The 26,322-nt window shown below is 37.5% G+C and overlaps 1 protein-coding gene across 1 annotated transcript in view; it reads right to left on the reverse strand.

Moving 5' to 3' along the window:
* LRIG3 (leucine rich repeats and immunoglobulin like domains 3) overlaps window positions 1-26,062 on the reverse strand; it is a 64,597-nt gene extending 38,535 nt beyond the window's left edge. Inside the window, exons 1-3 of the mRNA XM_072655233.1 lie at window positions 25,459-26,062; window positions 19,383-19,454; window positions 19,024-19,098 (exon numbers count right to left, since the gene is read on the reverse strand). Of these exons, the coding sequence (XP_072511334.1) occupies window positions 19,024-19,098; window positions 19,383-19,454; window positions 25,459-25,706 (395 nt within the window). The 5' untranslated portion in view covers window positions 25,707-26,062. The remainder of the gene's footprint in view (window positions 1-19,023; window positions 19,099-19,382; window positions 19,455-25,458) is intronic.
* Between the last annotated feature and the right edge of the window lie 260 nt (window positions 26,063-26,322).

Raw genomic sequence — 26,322 nt, forward strand, 5'->3', positions numbered from 1 at the left:
AATAATGTCTAGTTCCTTCTTTCCTCTGAAGTATATTCATTTTCAAATGTTAAGAGAAAAACGAACTCAACTAAAGTACTCCATCATACACATAACTTCCTAGAATTTCAACTCCTTTAAAGCAGGGCCATTTACTGGAGCCATAGGAACAACTGTAAGCAAACATGAGAGGTAGAGGTTTTTGAATGATTAGGAGCTGAGATCAATTTTCCCTATTTTACTTCTAACATCTGATTGCCACATTTTGGATCATCTTCAAAAGAGTCATTATAGGAAAACCCCACATCTTTACTAGAGTGGGGAAAAGGAGAATATCTACATGTGAAACTCACATATCCAAAGGAGATTTATTAATTATATTGTTTACCTCCCTCAGGAGGTGCCAGGAGGGTGCTGTAGATCAGTCCTCCAAGGTTTGCCTCCAGACAGGGTGATGGCTTAGCAGCTCTCTCAAAAATGAATTCCCAACTTTCCCTTCTGTATATTTAAAAAAGAAAGCCTCTCTCTGAAACATATGCTGGCTTTTTTTCCAAGATTCCTGGATGGTGACTGATGAGGAACAAAGTGTCATCTACCAAACTCTCTGGTTTCAGATCTCGAGTGCAGTAATACATTTAAGGAGACGAGAGTATAGGACAGGGAGATGGTTCCCAATTTTCTCCAGTTTGGCTAACATGGGAAGACATAGAGAATCTCATCTATGATTCCAGGTGCTGGGATATATGGATGCTTATCTATGAAGTCAGCATTGGAAAAATGACATTGGAAAAGTGAGTTCTCAGCTGGTGTCAAGAATGAAAGCAAAAGAAAGCAAAAAGCAATTAAATTTATGTAGATATAGAATAAGAACCAGTTAATTTGGGCACAAGTCTTCAGGGGTAATTCTACCCTTGACATGTGTGGCAAATACCAAGAGGATGTCCTTGGGCTGTTCTTTCAGGGCAAAGATCAAAATCTTTAGGAACATGTTTGTGGTTTTTCCCTTCGGGAATCTATATATGAACTCTAATTCAGATTCTACAGGGGATAGGAGAATAAACTTCCAATATACAAACATCATTACTAGAGGAGAAAGGCATTCAATTATTAATATCATTATTTATAAATGAGTGCACTTTTTTTTCCTCTAGCAAACAACAACACTCCATTTATATCCCCCATTAAGGTAAGATGCCACTTGGAATAACAAAATTCTAAAGAGCAAGCATACACTTATGCACATTGTATGAAAGGCTCATAAAAATGACAGACCAAACATTATGAAAATGTGACAACAGTCATTTTTAAAAGCAGTTAAGGATCTGCATATTTGAATTTTATAAATGCATTCTGTACAGCTTCTCAAATATTCTCCTACTAAAAATCCAAATGTTTATTTAAAAAAAAAGCCTCACATATTTTTGAGACCAATTTGGGTAAATAAATACCACTCTCACACAAGTATCACTGGATAAATCACAATGCTGGTTTTACAAAATGAAGAGCAGTCCAAAGAAACATGGTATTTTAAGGTCACATTCAAAGAACCAGAGAAAGACCTGACTAAGGAGTAGCTAGGACTAGACAAAGGCCATGACTTAGCAGTTTCTGTAAAAAAACCCTTTGGCAATACAAATCAATTCCAGAGAGCTGCAGAATTTTAAATCTGGAAGGAACTTAAGAGTCCAACTCCTACATGTTACAAATGGGGAAACTACAGCCCAGAGAAACTGGAGAACTTATCCAAGGTCACAGAACCAATAAGAGGGCAAGAGATGTCAATTATCAAAGGTTAATTTCTGATAAGCTTGTGGGAATCACTGCCTAAAATGGATCGGTGTTACCCTAATATGTAAAATGTTTTCTTATTCTTCTGAATAAGACATAGTTTAGGTATGCCAAGAGCACCTACAGTGACTATAAGAATGAGGTAAATGACTAGCTACATTTTTTTGTAAAGAACCACCATGAAGCTGCTTTCATGACCAGTTACTAAGCCTGAAGAAGCAATCATTCCATCAACTCATCACAAGATATCAGAAAGCATGAGGTGGGCTTTTTTGTTGTTGTTTAAGGCGTTCTTAGGTGGAGCACTCAGATGAAAAGGAATTATCAACTCTTTTTACAAGGACCCCAGGAAGAGAGCAGAGAATCTAGGGTTCTACTGGTTCCTGAAGAACTAGAATGTCATGTTCTTTCACAAAGACATTCCTCAACCAACCAAATTACAGCGTGTATATAAATAAGAAATAACTGTCAACACCTGGCAACTGTCTCATACCTATTGCCCAAGACAAGACACAGCCTTGGGCCTTTCAGCCAGAACCTGCCAAATATGCAATTCTAGTTTTTTGGAAGGAAGTGGGTCCAAGCAGCACCCCCTCTAAAAGGTGTGTGTGTGTGTGTGTGTGTGTGTGTGTGTATTTGTGTTCACAGCAAATTCATGTTAAGGCATTTTCACTTCATTCAATGCCCCACTTCTTAGAGTTCATTATCTAGTTACATCCCTTAAGTTCAGTAATTAATGGAAATTACAAATTAGTGAAGTCAATGATCATCTTTTTTTATATACTGACACCACACAAATACAATGGACATATTAACTGGTGAAATTCACTAGCTTACTTTCTAAATGCTGCTTCCTCTACATAAATTGCAAGCAGGCAGCACTATGTATAAAAGAACTGCTGCTGCTGTTTGTTCTTCATTCTCAAAGAGGACCATGACATCAAGGAGTTGAAACCATGAAATGCAAGTGAATTGGATTTAAGTGAGGGAAGCCTGTGTAAAGACACCAGTCTCACTCTCTCTTCTGGAGACATCTTGTTAAAGAAATCATGAACTTGGCACATACCTACTCTAGGTTTTGTGTGTATGCACACATATATGCACAGCATGTTGCAAATACACATGTGTGGCTTTGTATAGAATATATATATCATATGCAAATATCTGCCTTAAAAATAAATTCATGTAAAATAAGACTTATTTGTCTCCAAAGTAGCAAGAACTTTCTTTAACATAGAGATTTGCCAAGGAAAAGACCTCTCTTGTGTAGATAAAAATAAGCTCTCTCTTTCACTTCACTTTAAAGACAATTAAAAGGTTCATTAAAAGAAAACTTGTTTAGGCTGGCCCAGTGGCATCAAAGAATGCTGCCAACTGAGGAAACCTCTGCAAAGGAGCCAGCTTCATGATTAGGATTTAAATAATTCCAAGGGGTATTTTTTAAAAGGAGACATATGCAAAAATAGAAGTCAGTTCTACTTCCTTTCAACTAGAAGCCAGGTTAACACAAAAGATAATTACCATGTAGCACCCATACGCACAAGAAAGATATCCACAGTTTTGAAACTGAGCTTCTAGGGACAATCAAAAGAATTTTCACGTCAGTCAAATCACATTTTAAAAGATAAGGGCAAAGGGCTATTCTAAGTACATCTAAAAACCCGACTCTTCTTTGATTCAGAAGTGTAAAATTAAATGGTAAGTCCTTTATATAAAATAAAGACACAAGTGAGTAAGACTGCTGAAGGACATATAATTTTTGAATAATTATTTATCAGATATTTTATCTAGCTCTATAAAATAGCTAACATTAGCCTTTTCAGAAATACCTCAAAGTTACCAGAAGTTAGTATGATATGAATTCCAGAATCTGAAATAAGAGCAGCGTACATTCACACAAAGCTTTACATTTTACAAAGCACTTTTCTCACAACATTCTAGTAATGGAGTGAGCAGGAGAAATACTGGCTCCATTTCATAGCAGCAAAAACTGACGAGGAAGCAGATTATACAGACACCTCAGCTTATCTTTTCTAGATCAGGAGTTGTTAACCTGGAGTCTGTGAATTTGTTTTTTCTTAAACTTTGATAACTATATTTTGATATAACTTGTTTTCTATGTGTTTAATGAATTTAAAACATTATTCTGAGAAGGGGTCCATAGACTTCACAAGACACTGCCAAAGAGGTCCAGGACAAATCAAAAAAAAAATTAAGAGCTATATCTAAGCACCTCTCTTTCTCTCTCCCCTCATATGTGTGTGTATACATAAATAGGTATACATACATATGTATGTATATATATTTGTGTATATGTATACACATATATTTGTGTGTATATATGTATATGTATACATATATTTCAACTGGAAAAATCTGCCAATTAAGTACCTGGGCTAAGAATCAAACTCAGATCTTCAGACTATAACTGTATGACCATTTTCATTACAACCCACTGACTTGTAAAAGAGTAAATTTTAAATTGGTCATGTGACTTTCATTCTAAATTCTATTAAAATGTATAAGAAAGCCTCTACAAACATAGTTTAAATACAACATGGCAACTTGTTTCAAGCTTCAACCCTGTGCCTAGATTTATCTTCATCCTGTACTTCTTGAAGTAATTCCCCTCTTAAAAGTCATAGTTCAGGTACTACCTTCCATATGATTCCATATCCCATCACCCATACCATCCCTTCTGAATTTCTCATTCAATTCTCTTTAAATTTCATCTTGTAACTTTTAATATCCTGTGGCACTAGTCTGCTTCCGTGAAAAGCAATTATCAAGCTAAGTCTGCATTGAGAGTTTGCTTGTCTGAGAAATGGATACATGCTCAGTGTTATAAGACAAAAGTTACTAAAATCAAGTCTCAGACTGCTGAGACAGTAGTTGGTCACCTTAAATGTAACCAGCTGGAGCATAGTGGAGTAAATGGAGAATACAGTCTGTTTCAGTGATTCATAGATTAAGAATTAAAGAACTTCCACAAAAATAATTGAGGAAATATGGACACTAGGATGATTCTAAGATGATGGGATAAATGGAATTTTCCTGATTATAGAAAGTAGATGAAAATTTGGCTAGTAGTCATAAGTCAAGCACAAAAACAGCTTGGAAAGAGAAAAATCAGAGAAGTCGCTCAGCAGATCAAGTAGTGTGGCTGAGATGTCATTTGAAAACAACGTTGATCAACTTAGCAGTGGAAGCGTCTGTTCAGCACAAATCTATATTCATCAAGGAACATTTCTGGACAGTGACTGAGACAAAAAGAGGACAATTAAGTTTAAAATTTCAGAGTTGTCTGTTATCCAAGCACATGGGTTTTCCTTCTTCACGTGTCTGCTGAGCAGGTTTGTGCGTGTGTGCTTACTATAATGACTGTACTAGTGGAACAAGGTGACACAAGTTCATGTGTGAACTATGATGTGTTTATTACTCCTGAAGGTGCTTTAATATGTGAGTACGTTATATATATATATATATATATATATATATATATATATATATATATATATATATATATATATATATATATATATATATATATATATATATATATATACATATAATTTATTTATTTTCAGTTTTCAACATTCACTTCCACAAAATTTTGAATTTCAAATTTTCATCTCCCCATCTCCTCCTTACCCCCACCCCAGAAGAGTGTGTATTGTGATTGCCCTTTCCTCCAATCTGAGCTCCCTTCTATCATACCCCCTGCCCCACTTATCCCCTTCCCTTCTCTTTTCCTGTAGGATAAGATACATTTATATACACCATTGCTTATATATCTTATTTCCTGGCTGCATGTAAAAACAACTTCTAACATTCATTTTTAAAGCTTTGAGTTCCACATTCTCTTCCTTCCCTCTCCACCCACCCTCATTAAGAAGGCAACCAATTCGATAAAGGTTATACCTATGTGGTCATGCAATACACCTCTATAACAGTCATGTTGTGAAAGATTAACTTTATTTCCCTCTATCTGGTCCCGCCCTCCATTTATTCAACTGTCTCCTTTGACCTGTCCCTTTACCAAAGTGTTTGCTTCCGTTTATCCCTTCCCCCAATCTGCTGTCCCTTCCATTACCCCTCTCTCATATCCCCTTCCCCCCTGCTTTCCAGTAGGGTCAGATAAACTTCCATACCTGATTAAGTATGTATGTTATTCCCTCCTGAAGCCAAATCCAATGAAAGAAAGGCTCACTTATTCCCTCGCACCTTTCCCTTCTTCTCCTTCATTGTAAAAGTTTTTTCTTGCCTCTTTTATGTGAGATGATTTACTACATTCTACCTCTCCCTTTCTCTCAGTATAATCCTCTCAACCTTTAATTTTTTTAGATATCATCCCTTCACATTCAGCTCACTCTATGCTCTCTCTCTCTCTCTCTCTCTCTCCATATATATGTATATATACATATACATGTATATATTCCCTCCAACTATTCTAATACTGAGAAAGGTTTCATGAGTTACAAATATCATCTTTTCATGTAGGAATGTAAACACTTCAACTTTAATAAGTCCCTTACTCTTTCCTGTTTATCTTTTTGTGTTTCTCTTGATTTTTGTATTTGAAAGTCAAATTTTCTATTCAGCTGTGGTCTTTTCACCAAGAATGCTTGGAAGTTCTCTACTTCCCTGAAATTCAATTTTTTCCCCTGAAGTATGATACTCAGTTTTTCTAGGTAGGTGATTCTTGGTTTTAATCCTATCTCTATTGACCTATTATTATTTTCTTCAGCATTTTTGAGGGGTTTCCTTTAGCCAGCTGTGGACTCATTTTTCATGATTTTCTTATATCACTCTCATTTCTCTTCCCAATTTTCCCTCTACTTCTCTTACTTGATTTGCAAAATCTTTTTTTGAGCTCTTCCATGGCCTGGGAGGAATTCATATTTTTCTCAGAGTCTTTGGATGGAAGAACTTTGACTTTATTGTCTTCTTTTGGCTGTTTGTTTGGATTTTCCTCATCATCAATGACATAAGAAAATACCTCTTCACTAAGAAAGGAAGAATCTATAGTCTGTTTCTTCTTCCCCTTTTGCCCATTTTCCCAGCCAGTGACTTAACTTTGAAGCCTTGTTAAGTGGAGAGCTCCAGAAGAAGCCTCTGCTTCAACAGGGGCTGCAGCCACCCTGGAACCAAGACCTGGGCAGGGCTGGGGCTGGGGTCTGAGCAGGCTCCCCTTTCAGCCAGGTGAGAGACCCTTTCCACTGACCTTTGAAGCTGTCTTTAGCATTTGTGAGCTGAGAGGTCTGGAATCCACAATAGCTGCCTGCAATTCAGTCCCCTAAGCCCTGCTCCTGCTTAGTCCAAGCCAACGTTGACCATGCCAAACTGTGTTCCTCTCCCAGCCTTATGCAATAGGCCTTTCTCATCAACCTTTCAGATTTTATTGGGCTGGAAATTTGCTTCAGTCTGTCACTTTTTGACTTCTGCTGCTCTAGAATTTATTTAGAGTCATTTTTTACAGGTTTTTTGAGGGGTTTTGGGGGAGAACTGTAGCTGGTTCCTGTTTCTACTCTACCATCTTGGCTCCGCCAATGTTATTTCTTTTAACTTATTAAATATATGATTATGTTTAAGATATAAAAGTGCCATCATTGTCAGTAGCTAGATTTGTATAAATGGAAACACACTGGTGAGGGCTAAAGAATTAAAGCAGTAAGTAGGATGAGTGCATTTCCTTCTCAACAGGTTTAAGACTAGGATTCTGAGAGTTTTAAATGTAGCTGTATGGCAGAGAGGCTTCTCTGGAAATCTATTTCTATCAGTATGGGGGCAGACTGGAGAAAGTAAGCCAGCCTGAAGAGTGAGTAAGGTATCTATATTCCTTGTATGAAAAATTTGAGGCACTGCAGCATGGGTGGCCACCCCACACACTCATGCATAAACACAGATCTGTATTTATACACAGTCACACATAGAAAGACAAAAATAATAACCTGGTTTTTTTTTTACTATTTTCCTCTCATTTAATATTTTGTAAAATGATGCAAGCCCCAATTCTAGTCTAGACTTTTCTACTGTCCACATTGACCACCTCCATTAATCTTCAAGATTCCAAGAACTATGACCTGTTCAAAGTTTGAAAGTAATCACTGTCAAAGCAAGCTGGAATCTAGAGTTCCTAGCAGGTCTCTATTTCCTTAAGCAATTCTTCACTGTAAAGATTATATGTGATTTTTAAAGGGGGTCAGTTTTAAAAGGGTAGGTGATTAAAAAAAAGTCTCAGTCATAACAAAGCCTAGCCTATTTAAATAAGATTCTTTGCCAACAAAAGTTAATATCTCAAAGTAGGGGGGAAAGGAGGAATTAAAAAGAACTGTAGAGGAAAAAGAGAGGAAAATTTTCCCCTGCAAATTATGTATTATGTCTTGGGGTAAGAAGTATTTTAAGCAAATAAAACACACTCCTAAATATGGCAGCTGAGATACAACACAACGCAAACTATCTGAAAAGTTTCATCAGATGATAGATTATATCATGTAGCTAATCTTAAGTAATTCCAAAGGGCTCATCAACTGGACCTTTAGAAAGTATAGCACTTTACCTAATAATGATAAACAGAGCTAGGGGGTTTTATGGTTTATAAAGATTTTCACGTTCTATCTCATTTGACCTTAATACTATTGTAGAGTGGATAATACTGCTACAAGTGTCTCCAGGAAACTGAGGTTCAAAAAATAAAAGTGATTTGTCCAAAGTCAAAAAGTTTAGCCATATCCTAAGTTTTAGATTGTAAGGAATAATCAGGGGCAGCAAAGTGATGCAGTGGATGGAGATAGGTCTGGAGTGAGGAAGGCTCATCTTCCTAAGTTCAAATCTGGCCTCAGACACTTATTAGCTATATGACCCTGGGCAAGTCACTTAACTCTGTTTGCCTCGGTTCCTCATCTTTTAAAATGAGCTGGAGATGGAAATAGCAAAGCACTCTAGTATCTCTGCCAAGAAAACTTCAAATGTGGTCACAAAGAGTCAGACAGGACTGAAAAACGACTGGAACAACAAGGAACAATCATAGATCATCTCCTCAGTTTTACACTTTACAAACTGAATCCTGGAGACATTAAGTGTCCTGTCAAAGGTTTAAAATAAAAGCAGCAATGCAAGCTTTCAAATACAGATCTTCTAAGACCTAATTTAGCATTCTTTAAACTATGCCATGATGTGTTTTCCCTAGAATATCTTCTGAAATCATACACACATTCACATACAAACACACACATACATCCTCAGGAACTTAATCACTCATGTCAACTTAGACACAGAGATCTGGACAAAGTAGTTTCTGCTCTAGGTATGTAAAATATTTTTCAGTGTACTGACTCATTTTAAGTTGAGAAACTATTAGAGAAATTAAACATCTAAAAAGTTCATCTTTTATTTTCCAGTCCATAATTAAAGAAAAGTTTGAGCTAGTTTATGATACTGACCAAGCTGAAACTGACTACATTTGAATATTTTAAAACCACATATCTGAATAATTAAATTTTTACAATACTTGTTTGTTTGAAGCACTTATGTTTGTTACTGAAAAATATTCAGAATACATTTATTGTTTTAGTTAAATAAAGCAATGTCTGTTGTTTTTAACTGAAGGACTGCTATTTTCGTAAACCTAACACGGCTCACTGTATATAGAGATGGCACTAATGATCAGTAGAATCTCAATTTCCAAATTGGGTTTCCATCAGTGGTTATGTTTTCATACTAGTTCATTTTCACTCTAACCTTCACTAAGAGTAGAGAGACTTCTGACCAAGATTAGTAACCCTGCCTGTGGCCAGGATTCACGCCTTTGGAAAGTGCCATCATGCAAAACCCTCACTGTTAACTCTAAAAAATGACCACAGTTCCTCACCACTATCACTGCCTTCACCCATATCTGCTTACTTTTTTTAGCTAAATAAAATAAATATCATGAAATTTTATGAGATGACTACAATATTAACTCAAAACAACCTTCATTATAAAACTGCATGTTTTCTTTTCCTTCCTTTTTTTTTGTGGTGGGGGGCATGGCTAATACAGGAATTCATTTTGCATGATTATAGATACTTTTAATACGCTTTATTTTTCTTGCCTTCCCAATGACCAGGAGCAAGGGAAGGGGGAGAAGGAAGAGAGAATTTGGCACTAAAAATAAAATGAAATTAAAAATAGTAAAATGCATGTTTACCTTCTAATCATGATATACCTATCTCTGAGCTGTGAAGAATGTATATTAAGCCAATGGAAAGACTGTGATCTGCATAGCAAAAGAAGCACCTATACTGAACAAATGAGAATTCATCAATATAAAGTATCCAACAACAAAAATTAATTTTGTTAAAATATAGAGAATATAAACCTTCTTACTAAGTTATTAAAATGAAATCCAACCCTCTGTTAAACTACAATATTGCACTCATGTGAATCACTGAGATTTCAAACTGCTTTTTAAACAACTGGTTATGTTGGGAAAATATCAGAAATACATGTTAATTACTAAAAGTCACCTGAGAAGCCCTGTACAATCCAATGCAAAGACAGCAGGACGTTACATACTTCTGATTTCGGCTCCCTGATCCATGCCTCAGCCATCATCCACAACCAGTCAATTCTTGTTATATTTTCTACCCCTGTGGCAAGTTTCCTCACTAATGGGACAAGAGCTGTAGCTCACTGGAACTGCAGCAGAGCACCTAACTCCCAGTGTAAGGGAATGGCTAGCAACCACCAAAAACCCTTCCTTTTTAAGCTTTTAAAATTAAGTCTTATTTAGCAATTTTTTTCAGCTAAAGGAAAACTATCATTATCAACTATACAATTACCATTTCAGTTTAATGAAATTTGATCAAAATTCACTATTCTTTTTAATTTTTTTTATTATTTTTAACATCTTTTTTAAAATTTTGAGTTTTGGACTCTTTCCCTCCCACCCCTTCCCCACTCATTGAGAAGGCAAGAAATGAGGTATCAATAATTCATGTGAAATCAAGCAAAACATTTTTCTATATTACTCTTATGTCAAAAAAAAAGAAAATGAATAAATTATACTTCAATCTGCATTAAGAATCTATCAGTTCTTTCTCTGGAGATGGATAGCATTTTTCATAAGTCCTTCATAACTGTCCTAGATAACTGAACTCATAATAACTAAGTCATTCATAGTTGATGATCAAACAATATTGTTGTTAGTGTATACACTGTATTCTTGGTTTGGCTGTCTCTTTGTATCAGTTCATGTAAATCTCCCCACGTTTTTCTGAAAGCATTCTGTTTATCACTTCTTAGAGCACAATAGTATTCCATCACAATCATACACCACAACTTCTTTAGTCATTACTCAACTGAAGAGGATCCCCTCAATTTCCAATTCTCTGCCACCACATAAAAAGCTGCTATAAATGTTCCTGTACATATAGGTCCTTTTCCTCTGAAAATATACTACTTTTAATCATAAAAGTTTAGTTATCACCAACAAGAGAAACAGATTCTAATTGTTTAATATTTCTTGTCTCAAAACACTTCTCCTTACCCACACTGACTTTTCAAATGCTAAAGGAATACAGGTAACAGAAAAAAAATGGAGATTATCTGGAAAACTTGACTGGAAAGCAATATTCCATAAGTTAACTTTTATAGCCTCATTTATTGACTTACAGTATATGAGAAGGGACCTATTCTTGTGGAATAGATTAACCAATACACACTCAGAAAGTTGATCATGTGGCATATGCCACCCCTGAGAAGCAGAGCCTGGTGCAAAGGCAGGGACAAAGGGTAAAAATATCAGCGGGTCAAAGCTCATCTACAGGAGGAAGAAACCTCAGAAACCACTGAGTCCAAACCTCTCATTTTACAGATATGCCCAAAGTCAAGCAAGTACCAAATGTCAGAAGCTTAATCTGAAATCAGGCTCTCTGACAACATGGGGCTAGAACCCATGGCCCCAGCTCTGAACCTCCCCCCCCCCCTTTTTTTTTCTTTTTCATGTTTTAAAATGCACTCTAGTGCAAAAAAAAGTGTGCCTGGGCTAAAAGTGTCCCTGCATTAGCACCTGTTTTGGCTCACTTCCTGCCTGAATCAACCAAGCCAAAATGTGATCAACAGGGAAATCAGAGGCAGAAAGTATCCGAATATTTTGTTGTTTCAGATAATCAGTTTCCTATGTTATAAATTATCTTATCAGTAACAGCCTAGCCAAGTGGATAGATAATCAGTCTTAGCATTGGAAAACCTTGCCTAGGACACCTATCTTCGCTGGGTGATCATGGGCAAGTCACATGACCTCTCAGTATCCCTAGGCAATTCAAAGACTAAGTTAAAAGTGAATTACTCATCCGCATTAATGGTGGGAGTTTTCTACACTGATGAAGTCACAGGTTTAGATTTTTAAAAATTACATTAGGGTAGAATTTCATACACTGAAATTCATACATGAATTTCACACAATTTCTTACAATGAAGCATTTAATAGTATCATTAAGGTCTGTATTTTTCATCATTCAAATGTAGGCAGCATTCTATTTACCTGAGAATTTCAGGTTCATTCACACCATTCCTTACATGGACAGGGACAGGGCCTAGACCTGTGATTTCACTGATATAGGGAACTCCTGAATGAAGAAAATTCCTTCAACAATGCAGGTGTGCACCCTTCTTTTTGACTTTTAGCCTTAAAGTTGCCTATGGAATAAGCGAGAGGTAAAGTTCTTTGCTCAGTCACACTGCCAATATGATGTAGAACCCAGGAATTCTCGACTACAAATTCTGCCATGAGATCTCTCAAGAAAACTTCCTTGCAGACCACTTTTTTTTTTTATTTAGATCTTTCTCCTTTCTGCTCTTGGCACACCATTCCATCTGTTACAAAAAAGAAGCTGTCCTGGCCATTTCAGCCAATTCTCTTTTGTCTTCTGTAGTTTGTCACTAAACTGTCAGTTTTTCCTCTTTTCCATCTGCATCCTCAAAGTCTAGTGTCCCTCAGCATCTCCCATCTGTGTAACTGAACAGTTTAACTGATCCTTGGGATTGCAGTGTTTCCCCTCCTCAATCTATGTCCATGCTGACTCTTGAATAATTTCCCTAAAATATAGTTTCATTGTGTTAATCTGAGGAAACCACAATAGTTCCACATTATCCACAGCCTCAGCTTCCAAGCTCTCTACTTTGCCCTACCTCAAGAAGCTCTGTAGAGAGATAGAAAAATAAATAAACGAATGACCAAACAAATAAATGAAAAGAATACACTTTAACATTTATAAACACTCAAGTTTAAAATTTACACAGGTTATCTCATGTGTTCCTCTCCGTAATCTTGGGAAGGCTGACAGGGAGGACAGAGTTTGACTCTCATTTTCACGGGATTACACAACTGAGTACTGAGAGCAAGAGTTCATTCTAGTTCAACCTCTCATTATACAGGTAAGGACTCTGAGGGCCAGAGAGGATGATAAGTTCAAAGTTGGATAGAAAATGAGTGAGGTTTCCTAAGCCTAAATCCACTGCTCTTTCTCCTGAAACTTAGCCTCAGAAAGGTCATATGACATGTACAAGGTCAGAGGGATAGACAGAATACTCGGGTCTCCCAAACCCTAGTTCTGTGTGTTTTAGTCCAAACTATAATGTTTCTTTATTTTTCTGATGTTTGATAGAGCTTCTTGTATTTCAATTGTATTTTGGTATAATTGGTTTTCTTTGATATACTATATCTTGATTTTATGCATTTAAAAAATATTCTACGAGAGATACTAGGCTTTACCAGACCACAAAGAGGGTCTATGACATACACAAAAGGAAGATTAATAACCCCTTACTTAATGTTTAATTACCTTACATTTTCCCTCAAAATCACCCTGTAAGACAGACTTCTAGACATCAGATCCCATTACTACTCACAAACACAAATCTTATGCTTCAGTCAAGTCAGATTTCTCAGCATCCTCAATAGACGCCATGATCAGTTTCGCTATAGAATTAGGGAACCAGCTCACACCTTTCTTGCTTACTGGAAAGTCCTTCCCTTTTCTTTCCAGCTATCCAGATTCTACACTCCTGCTTCCTCCTATCCAGGGCTTTATTCATTTACTCTTGTTTCCAATGATACTTCCTTTTATTAAGCACTATACAATTTACTACTTCATTATTTGCTTAAATTCCTCAGGTAGCTCCTACAATGTTTAATATAGAAAGCAATCCCCAAGGATACAAAGACAAAACCTGAAACAGTCAAGGGTCTTATATTCTACAATGGGTATGTGTGTGGAGGTGGGAGCGTGGTGGGGGTGGGTGGGGGGAAGGAGTCATGACAAAATATACTCTGAGAAGTAAAATCAAAGTATAAATAAGTTTATCAAAGTAATTTCAAGAAAGAAAATCCTCAACTGACAAGTGATCAGAGGACATGAATACACAGTTTTCAAAAGAATTACAAACATTAAAAATCATATAAAAGAGTATTCCAAATCAATACTAATAAGAAAAATACAAATTTCACCTCACACCCAACCAAACTGACAAATGCAAATAAAATTGAGAATATTCATCGATGGAGGAGCTGTGGAAAGAAAGGAATACTCATACACTGTTGGTGAAGCTGTGAATTGGTCTAACAATTCTGGAAAGCAATTTGCAGGGAAGAAAAGGAAATTATTAAAATACCTATACCCAGATATTCTACTGTTAGGTCTATGTCCCAAGGACAACATAAAGAAAGGTCCCATACATACCAAAAGTATTTATGGTGGGTTTTTGTAATTGTTGTTTGGTAAGAGCATATAACTGGAAACAGAGTCAGTGGCCATTAATGGGGGAATAACTAAACAGCTTACATTATTATAATGAACTATTACTGCACTATTAGAAATGCTAAATTTGGATGGGGATATTCATGGGAACTGATTCAAAACAAAGCAGAACAAAGAAAATATTGTTGACCCATATTGACAAAGGACACATGTTGTTACAATAATGAAAATGCAAAGAATGACAGTGCATTTATTAAGCCCCTACTATTTGCCAGGCACTGTGCTAGGTGCTGGGGATGCAAAGAAAGGCAAAACAAAGTCCCTGGCCTCAAAGAGCTCAAAACAATGAGAAACTGAATGTTATAAAATTAATCATATATGCCAAGCTGGTCCCCAAAGACAGATGAGAAAGCATTGTCTCTTTCCCCAATTCTATGCATCTAGGCAGACATTGTGAGTGTGAAACACTAAATGAGGTCAAAGCTTTTTGCTATGTTGGTTAGATCTGCTGACCCACTCTGAACCACCTTTTAGAAATCCATTATTAAAAAGATGGCTTTCTGGAAGGGAGGGAGAGACATTCAGATACATAATGATCTAAATATAAGAGATATCAATAAAAATTTACTTTAAAAATAGGGAAAGAACATGTAAACCTGGGAGGATTGCGCCTTCTATCCTTTACTGATTTGTCTCAAATTATTATCATAGAATAACAGTTTATTCCAATTTTTATCTCAAATACAGAATAAAGTCTTCAAGAGAAATACCTACGCCTCCTTCTACTATCACAATGTCTACACTTATTTCTGGGTCCAAAGCAGGTGTTCAAAGATTATTTGATTGCTAGAGTTAGACATTAAGCATATAAGGGGATCAGAAGATGCAGTTTACTGGATGAAAGAAAGTAGTCGAATACAAGCAATGGTTAATGAGGGAGTGGATGTATAAATGAATCTGAATATCACTTAAATTGTATTTCACCAACTATTATATTCCATGTCCCGGAATTCTCAGAGAAACAGACAAAAGTAATTTACTGTATATGACATCATCTTTACTAATGACTTAGTGGTAATTTCCAACTGTGGCAATTTTCATGCCACTGAAAACCAATGCACTTGGCACAGTCATCACAAAATTAAAAAAAAAAACCAATCTGTCAAACAATAGTCCAAAAAATTTAGTCTATTCTGTCTCCTGAACTCTGGTTCTAGTTGATCAACTGCCTGCTGAACATTTCTGCTTAGAGCTCCTATAGGTATCTCAACCCATTCCTCCTCCAAACATAGCTATTTCTATCCCTGGCATCATTCTCTTACTAGTTACTGAGGTTTGTAACAGAGTTATCCTTGACTCTGACCTTACCTTTACCACTCCACTCTACCCTCATATCCAATTAATTCTTAAATGTCATTGATTCTACCACACAATATCATGGGATCATAGATCAGCCCTTTCATTTTACAGAAGGAACTAGGGCCAAGAGAATTTAAGTGATATGCTAAAGGTCACCCACGTGAATGGTAGAGAGTTGGTGGTCATATTCTCTAATTTCAAATCCAACATGGAGTCCACCAAACCACCCTTTTCTCCACACCTGTTGCATATCTCTTCCCTACTTCTATGCAAACAGTACCCTTCATCAGCTTGTACCTAAACTCCTACAATTGTTCAATTGTTTTTCAGTCATGTCCAACTTTTTCTGAGCCCATCTGGAGTATTCTTGGCAAAGATACTCAAGTGGTTTACCATTTCCTTCTCCAGATCATTTTACAAACTAGGAAACTGAGACCAAGATGGATAAGTGACTTGCCCAAGGTCACAAAGCTAGCAAGTATCTGAGGCTGGATTTGAACTCAGGTCTTCCTGACCCCAGGCCCAGTGCTGTTTCCACTGTACCATCCATCTGTCCCAACCCAAACTTCTCAGACAGTGTATTTGATTTCCTTAATTCCAGTCTACCCTCTCCAATGTATCTTTTCCAAAGATACCTTCTAAAGGCATAATTCCTCCTCATATCACTTTTCAGCTCAAAAACTGTCATTGGCTTCCTAACACCTCTAGTATTAAATACTAACTCCTCATCCTAGGATCTTTCTTAGCAGTTTCTCAAATTTAACCCTTCAGTTTCTGGGAAAGCCATTCCCCATGAATGATATATAATCCAAATTAATCTGTGCTAGCAGTCAAATTTACACCAAGGATGAAATTTGAAAATGGAGGAAATAAAGTTAGAGAGATAGTTTGGGGACCCCAATAGTGAAAGAGCCCTAAATGACAGGCTAACAAGCTATATTTCATTCTACAACAATGGGGAGCCACTAAAGGTTTTTGAGCAGGGGAATGACACAGTCAGATATGTATTTTAAAAAGACTGTTTGGGTGAGTATGTAGAGGATAGAGTAAAGAAAGGAAAAACTGAAAGCAGCCCTATGGATTCTTCCAAAGCACCTTATTCTTCGGATTTTTCAGATGCCTTTTTCTTTTGAAAAAAAAAAAAAAAAAGGTGTTCCCCTCTAAAGAATTGCCTCATCTACCTTTTGGGATGCTTTATAATATTTCTAAAAAATGTACATGTGTTTCAAATTACTTAATGAAGTCTACGGACAAAGAGAATAGCTAAAGAAGAAAGAAAACAGGTCAGACAAGGAGATTTTTCAGAATCTTCAAATCTGGAGGGAGAGGGTAAAGCTTTGGACAATTTTATTACATTAAATTAACATGTGAGGGGAAATTATCCTAGGCTTCTGTGGAGCTATTTCATAATTCTTTATCTGAACTTTGTCAAGTAATCACTGAAATCATTATTGAGACCATGAGATAGTAAAACAAAGGTGAGAGACAAGATTAATTCAATTTATTTTATATATAGGGGGAAAAGACTTCAAAAATTCAAAATAATCTAAGCATCTAACTTTGCAGATCCCACCCTTATTTTTCTGATTATTAATTATATCTTCAAAACTCTAAACCATTGGGTTATCACCCCATACAACATGAGGTTCCCTAGTTAATTTCTGGAAGAAAAAAATTTTCCTCCACTGCCATGCAGGATACAATATTCCATTTCTGTCCTTCTCCATAGCCAATCCTTTTGGATTTGTTCCTCTAACAACATTCATAAGGTATCTAGTGACCTCAAGGAGTATCTAAAGGAATCACCCAATGTCTTGGCAAGAAGTTCAGTCAAATGTCAGTTTCCCAGGAATTAAATTTGCCTAAAGATATATAAAAGACAAAAACTGAAACTTCACAAAGTTCTAAGAAGTCTTAACAAAAATTAGCATGCAATATACTCACACACACACATAGAAATACACACACCCCACAAGTTCCTTTTAAAATTTAGTAGTTATTGGTCAAATACCATCTGCTTTTTCTTTCATTCTTTTCTGATTCAGATCTGTGGAAAAACCACCTCAGTATCAGATATCATTTAGTTCTTATTCAAACAGAAGAGTGCAGACATAGTGGCTGCACCAGGGACTTAGCTGACCTAGGCACACAGTAAAAACAAACCTCTATAAATCACCAGATGTAAGCAATTGAAGAGTGATCATTTTAATTAATTGAACAGCTTCCTTGAAATTTACTGCATTACTTCAACCTTTCTAGCACCTTTCCCAGAAACAAGTAGGAATGTCTTTTTTTCTTAAGATATCTAAAAAAGTCATTGTACTTTTTTTTCCAAACTTCACTGGTTTAAAAGACAATCTAAAGTGATTCAAGTTTATGTTTGTTTACTGACTTCCACATCCAGAATTTATATAAAAACTAAAATATGGGCATTTGAAAAATTCTATTTCAAAATACATTTAAAAGTGAAGGCTATACCAAAACCAATCTTAAAAGTACAATTACAAACACTTAATCTGGCCTAGATGTTTGGAAACTGGAAAATAGTCTATTTAATTTTAATGAAAAACTTATACAGAAAATATAGTAGCCAAAAGTATTTATGTTCTGAACCGCATACTCAATTTTAACTTGATAACTTGATATTTTGGGTCAGTGTTTCCAAATCTATACACAAAATCCTGACTTTCATTACTGGCGCCACTTTGGGAGACATATGATGGCTTATTACTAACTCCTATTACTCTTCAAAAAACAGTGCTGATCTTTCTCCACAAGGAAATACGTAATCCATAGTCCTCAGGCAAGATGCCAAGCATTAAATACCACTGGAATTAAGCCTTTGCATTGTATATACATCATCAAATGCGTCCATAAAGGCTGAAGGTGATTGCGTGAATCCTGGAGACCAGAACAAGAACATGGCTGCATGGTGACAACATGAGCTAACTTTAAGTTGCTATACAATCCATAAGCTCTAAAACACAATGATCTGATTTAATGGCAGTATATATCAGCTTCTTGCACCTGTTTTCATTATGCAATACATTAAATATGCTAAACTACCCCACACGATTGTGTTCCACAACTTCAAGCACTGGCACTCTGGTACTGGGTCTTTGCCCTACTACATCAAAGAGCAGTGATTTTGACTTACAGGGACAGAAGGGTGATATTTGCTGCTGCTGGTCCCAGATTAGGTATGGTCTCAAATTCATTGTTGTTCAGTTTCCTAGGAATTCCAAAAAGAGCACATCAGTCCAATGGTAATGTATAGTGGTGAAGGTTATCTAAACTTGTAAAAATGATACCTTTACCTCTCAAAATTTCAAGTAATATTATTTAAGTGCATATTATCTATGCATACATGCATATATTTATATGTATGTACACATGCATATATACACATATATAGATATGTAGACACACAAATTCATGCACGTACTCACATACGTGTGCCATATTACTTTATCTAAACATCGAGTTCAAAATAACCTAGAACTTCATGTTACTTACACTTCTTGAAGTCTCTGCAGGTGACTCAAAGAACTTGCTTTGATTAAAGACAATTTGTTGTGACTTAAGTCCCTGTGAGGTAACAAAAATAAAGTTAGTATAAATAAACCCAGCCATATTTAATAGGGTTTAACTATCTGCATTGAGATTATGGGTGTCTCCATCAACATTAGATAGGGTATATAAAACTTGCTCACACATTTTCCATGAACTACTTCACAACAAAAATACCAATTTTGAGAACAAAATGAGTCTAGGAGGTTGGCAATTTCAAATGCTTTTAACCCACAAACTTTTAAAAAGATGGCTCTTGGCACCTGGTGAACAGGCCCTTTGTGAACTGGTTGTTCCTCTCCCTTGATATGATGAAGTCACGCCATGCGAAAAGTGGCTAATTAGGCAGGTTGCTGAAACTGCACCCTCTGAAGAAATCTTATTACCATAAAATTAAGTATTAAAGCATTTCGTTGAGCCAAACAAAATAGACTTTGCTTTTCAAACATGTTTGCTTGCTTGGGTTCATTTATTTCATTATTGACAGTCTCAGCATTTGTGTAAAAAAAAAAACCAAACACAAAGCCTTTAGTCCTTACTTCCTTGGGATTGTTCAATCCAATCTTATTTTTTTAAACCTCATAGTTTAAGCACAGATTGAGCATGAGGAAAACAACTACTGTACTACTCACTGAACAAGACAAATGACTTGTAAAAATCCTGTTCAGAGAAAATGTGGGCTTTTCAAGTAGGAGGAAACAAAAAGTTCCCTGCTAAAAACTTCAAGATTTCTGATAGCATCTATTTCCATAAATAATTAAAAAGTAAGGAGGGATGGTCACTTTTGATATAAAACTCAATAATTTTGCAAGATGTTACCTTATTTCAGGACCAAGGAGATCTAACGAATACACGCTGAACAGGTTGTCTTCAACATGGTGCAAAGAAAATGGAACCACTGAACAGACTATGAAAGCCACAAAATTCAGGCTAGAAATTAGTCTGGCCAGGAGTTCTCCTCCAATTTAGATTAACCAGTTTTTAAAGGATTAATTCTTTCAGTGTTTAAAATGCTAATTAACCATGTAGATAACCAAAATTTGGTGTAGATACAACTCATTTAAGGTGGGCATATGAGAAACAGGCAAAATGCTAAGAAGGACATAAAGTTCCTTATCAGCAATCCTACCCATCCAGAATTAGCAATATTAGGGTAAATCTGGACTTCTACTTTTCACCTCAAAAATTCCACTAAGGTTTTATTCAAAACATTTTTGCCTAAGGACCTACCAGACAGTAACAGACATGAGTAGATTTGTTCTGCTAGGGTTATAACATGAAAAAAAAAAATCTGGCAGAGTATTTAAACTATAAAAATCCTGCAATTACAACCACTGCTGTGCATGATCACCATAGTGGAGCCAGACACTTTCACTTACAGCTCAAACACACATCCATCTGGAGTCGATCAAGGAAACCCTGAGCAGAACAATTCACATTATGTTTGGAGCAAAAATTGTGCTCGTTTTTAGCACCACTGATGTTCACTGATTTCCCATGCATTTTCAAAAAAAATACATCAAAGAAAGCAGTGCTTTACCTGCAAGGCCAATTAAAGTCAATACACAGGTTCCTAAGACAACTTAAGGGTTCTCTGTACAGTCACAAATACTTAAATGTCGGCATGCACATAGTAGGGGTTGAAAAATGCTTGTCAAAATGAATAACTACAGTTATGATCAGACTATACATCTATATTTTCCCATTACTTCTCAAAGTTTTAAATGAGGGGAGAGGGGTGTAAAACTGGAGGAACCATCATTTATAAGCGTGAGTCTGAGTGCATTAAGTTCCTTTAAAAGATATTCACTTTTTTTTTTCCTTTTTGAAGGGGAAGGGAGCAAGAGGGCTGGCCAAAAGAAGAAAAAAAAATTAAAATATCATTTAATCTTCTCAAGTTAACTAATGTTACACAATCAAAAATGAGGAGGAATAAAGGTCACTTTAAAGTGACAATCAAGCACTAAGATTCCTAACAATAGGCCTTTCAAGTAGAAAGCTGGTCTTTTGGACTACAGCACATGCAAATGATAATGTCTCCTTTAATCCAGGTGCAGAAGATGGAAACACTTGTCCCATACTTTCATTCCTGAGGTTTCTCTACTATGAAAACCATATTATGGAGGGGGGGAGGGGGGGAGAGGGCGGGTTGGCAGGAAGAGAGAGAGAGATTCTCTCCTAAAGTTGTTTCTACTACTAAAGATTTAAAGCTGCGAAACTTTTTTAAGGAGCTAAATTTAGTTTTCTTACAGCTTAGAATTAAGAAACCCTTATTTTAAAACTAATAGGCCACATTCTCCTAAATACAAGGTTATACTGTATGTAGGGTATATTCAAAACAGTTTTAAGATATGGAATTTCGGTATTATTTTTAATCTGAACTTTCAATTCCCTCTCAGAAAGGCAAAAAAGACTTCATCTTTATGTCTACTTTTTTTTTAATAGACAAGAGATGTGATAAAGGTGTGTGTGTGTGTGTGTGTGTGTGTGTGTGTGTGTGTGTGTGTGTGTGTGTGTGTTTGTAAGGGGGAAGTGGAAGGGGTGGGGGGACAACAGGTGGAAAGAGAGTTTAAATATTTACCAAGATCTTGAAGAGCAAAATATGTGAAATGAAGACCTTTAAGGGAAGAGCCTCTTCAGGAATTTCCCTCTCCCCACACTTGATAAGAAAGCGAACAAGATGAAAATATGTAATTTGCAACATTTTATTAGAGCTAGACTTTTCCTTTTAACATTCAGAAACCTGACTCCCAAGTCAAATTTTAAAATGCAAATCCAGCAACAGCTTCTTAATCAATCCCACTGGGGCTTGTAGAGCTGCTAATTCAGCAGAAATCTGTAAGACTAAAAAACAAAAAGCCAGGCTATAGCTGTTTTAAGACAGTGATCCAAAGTGACTCATAAATCAGCCTGCTATGTTCAAGTTTTAGTCTGGAAAATACAGAAAAACAGCTGTGAAAACCATAAAGGCCATTTTTCCCCTGACAATCCTGCTAAAGACTGAGAGGATGTAGGAAGAGGCCGAAACTGAAGATGTAACATTAGCAGAGACCACCTTGTGGACATTCACTTGAACCTCAAGGAGATCTCAAAAATTCTTAGGTGATAAGGTAAATAATTCTAAATTCCAGAAAGAATTTAATAATACTTGAGATCGGCAAGGGTACAACTTCTCCCCCTCCTGGCTATGAAACTTCTCATTCTAACAAGATTCAGAACACTTTGTGAGCACATACTCCAGAAGTAAACTCAAGCCCAACTTTAAAGGCAGTTGTAAACAAAGTTTTCCCAAATATTTATCAGTTTTTAATTCTCAAAGAACCACTTTCATTCAAATATTAATTTTACTTTCTGTGAGTTAGACTATGTAGAATACTCTTGTTTACAGTCTCAGTTCAACCGGTCCCTCATTTCCATAGGATGTATCTAAACAATATTAATTACAGGTCAAATTGAGCAGATTTTTAAAAAGTATATTTCATCAGTTACAAACAACAGCAAACTCACTAGATACCAGCTTTCTAAACAAACGACAATGATCAAAGTTATTTTGTAAATCTCCTAAAAAAAAAAAAAAAAGACAAACTTTCACTAGTTTTTTTCCCTTAAGGTAAAAAGGTGTTAATTTGTTCACACCAAGTATAAGATGCAGAGAAACAATAAGAATTCTTTGCTTACTCTCAGACTTAGAAACAAAACATTTATCTCCATATACCCCCTCCAAGCTTTTCTAATTATGCAAAATATAAGCAGAAGGTGTCTTCCCCCACACCCTGCCAAAGATTTTCAAATGAGAACATAGCAAAGGTTTTGCAAAACCCAATTCCACATGTTGTCCCACTCCCTTCCTTTATAAAGTGCAGAGAGGGGCCCCCTAAAGCTTTCTCCACAAACAAAAGAAGCATTTACATGAAAGAATTTGGACCACACGGTTGGTGACACCTACAAAGATGGTTAAAAGTCACAGAAGTACAAGAATGACACAGCTGGCCAATGAGTGATCACAGCAGGGTTTCTGACAACAGACCCTGTGCTTATTTACACAAGTGGGACTTATTTTCACATAAGTTTCAGGAATGTGAACTTGAAGAAAGACAATTTACTACAGGCCGGAAATGTAATTAAAGACTGCACTAACCAAATAAATTGCAATTTGTTTTTAGTGCACCACCAAATTATCTGCAAAACAAAATCCTAATTAGGTCAGTGCACTTTTAAGACAATGCTTAAGTTGTTATTGAACCCCCTTTGGTTTAACAACTTACAACCAAAGGACACAGCTGCTTTTTAAGATTTTCTACACTTACCCTCCCCCTCCCCACTCTCAACCCCAGAAAAAAAAAAAAGTGGATTATATCTACAAGCTTAAGTTAAGCTGGGCAAAAAGAAATTCTTCAATGTTAATTAGATTCGGTGGGTGAGAAAAACACTTCCAGACTACCTGTGAAAAAGGAAAGTTCATTTTCTTTTTCTAAGGCCTGGATTATTCACTGGTGCCCACCTCCAGCCATTTCAATGTTCAGTTCCATATGTCGTCAATAGGGCCATTCACTTTTCATGAATGAGGCAGCATGACCTCCAGATGAGGCAAATGAACAGAATTAGCCACAGCTAATTGGAAGTCTTCCTGTTTTTAAAGACCTTATCTCTTGTTCTTGAACAATAAAATGAACTCTCCTGGAGGGCAGGTGCTGTCTTCATTTTTTGTCTGATGGCCACTGCCTAGGAAAGCACCTTGCACATGGTTGACTGAATTAAAATCAATCAAACTGTTAATCTGGTCATCAAGATGGCAAAGATGAAAAATAAACCCAAGTATTACCTTTTCAAAAGCACGGATTTCCACAGTTTCCAATATTTTTTTTCCTTATAATCATACTAATGGACACCAAATCTTTATGGACTAAGATTTCGATAAAAAACAATGCATTATTTTTAAAATAAGTTGTTTTTTTAACTACCAGGCTAAATTTTCAATTGCTGGAAAGGCTATGGAACAAATATGACAGACAAAAGTGTAGTACTTTATTGTAATTTCTTAAAATGAAAAGGGCTACTTTAAGTTATGTAACCTAAAACTAATTTCTTTCTGGATAATCTCATAAGGCTCTAGTAGGCCTAATTTCAATAATACAAAGTATACTTTTTCTTTCCTCTCAGCATGGAAAACTACTTTAAAATACAATGTCTCATAAAATAAAAGGTCCCCAAATTCCCCAAAAGCAGGAGGGAAGGATTTGGGAGAGATTTCCAAATAACTAACATTTTCTTTCTTTTTCTGCAACTCATAGGGAACAGTATTAGGCATGCTACCTTCCCATGTCAAATCGTAGACAAGTTCACATCGCTCTTGCCCCATTTTTTTTAACCCACGGTCTCCTCCAAACATTTCTTGCTAAGGAGAGGAATTCACCTACTTAAGCAACAGGCCCTGCCTAATTTCATCTGATTTTCCACCCCCACGTAGGAGAACGAACCAGCAACTAATAATAACCACAGGAGCAGAGAAGCCGAAAGGCACCCTTCTATAAAATTCCGAAGGAACACACGGTAAACAAGGGTAAGGCACAAACAGATCCCTTTGTTAAGCGAAGGCTATTAAGAAAGGTTCACGTAGTGCCTGAGCAAATTGCCAACTGCAACGTGGAGCCCACTTGGTGTCTGGGCAAATGGGGAGGCCAGGAAGGGGGCGACACTAGGCAGAAATTCAGCTTTACCCCCAAGATCCCAACCTGGGATCGAACAGCCACTCTGGGGAGGCGGCAGGTTGCCTCTGGACCCCGGCCCTCTTGGCTGGGTATCTAGTTGCAGGATCAGTACTGGGGTTCCTTCCCGAACCGCAGAACCCCCAGCCAGACTGAGGCACCAAATAAAAGCATCCAGCAGACGGCTAGTGGCGGCGGATGGAAACTGAGCCCAGACCTAGGCGCCTTTCCCGGGCACTGTCCCAGCAAAGGACCTGGGCCGGAGCCGCATTCCAGGGAACGCGATCAGGGACGGGTCCGAGAGAATGAGTACTTACAGCTGCACAACCCAGGGCGGGAGAGGCTCCGGGAGCCCGGTCAGTCTCCTGCGGCTGCAGTCCAGCAGGTCCCGCAGGCATCGGCAGGGAGCAGGGCACCGCGGGGAGGTGGAGGCACCGGCGGGTGGGTGCCCACCACCCCTCTTGCCGCTGCTCTGCCCCGCGGCCGAACCCGCAAAGCCCAGCAGAGTGGGGAGCAGCAGCCCCATTCCGAGCGCGGCGGCCGCGCGGAGCCTCGAGTGGCCCATCGCGGGGGCTCCTTGTGCCGCTTGGCCCCGGAGCTTCAGCAGCCCCCGCCCCACGATCACACTAGTGCACACGCACACGCACACTCCAGCCACGGGCTCAGCAACAACTCCTGCGCCCGCCAGAGTCCACACACACGCACCCCACTCACGCACACTCTCTTCTTCTACTCCGAACCACGAACTCCGTTCATGCCTCTGCACTGCAGGCACGAAAGAGAAGACGGAGCCTCCGAGGGCTACAAAGTTGCACTCCGAGCTTCGACGCGCTCCAAAGCTAGCTCCCTCCCCCAGGAAACTTTTTCCCCCTCCCTACCCCTCAGCAACGTGAGAAACCTGAGCAGCTAAGATGGGGAGCCCAAGGAACCAAGGCGCCTCTTGCTATTGGCCGGAGGGAGCCCCCACGTGACAAAAACAAGGCTAAAGGGGAGGGGACAATGGATAAAGTGGAGCTGAGATTGTAGGAAATTGCAAGCGCTACCTTTCCAGCCTGCTGGACTGGAGGGTCCCCGGTGTGTCCGGGGAGTCGCTCCTACTCCTTGGTCTGTGGCATGTTGCATTGCCCAAAGGAACAAGGAGACGGGACGCTCAGTAGAACCGACCGAAGTGAGTTAAACAA

Source organism: Notamacropus eugenii, chromosome 3 (assembly GCF_028372415.1).
Source record: "Notamacropus eugenii isolate mMacEug1 chromosome 3, mMacEug1.pri_v2, whole genome shotgun sequence".
Lineage (NCBI taxonomy): Eukaryota > Metazoa > Chordata > Mammalia > Diprotodontia > Macropodidae > Notamacropus > Notamacropus eugenii.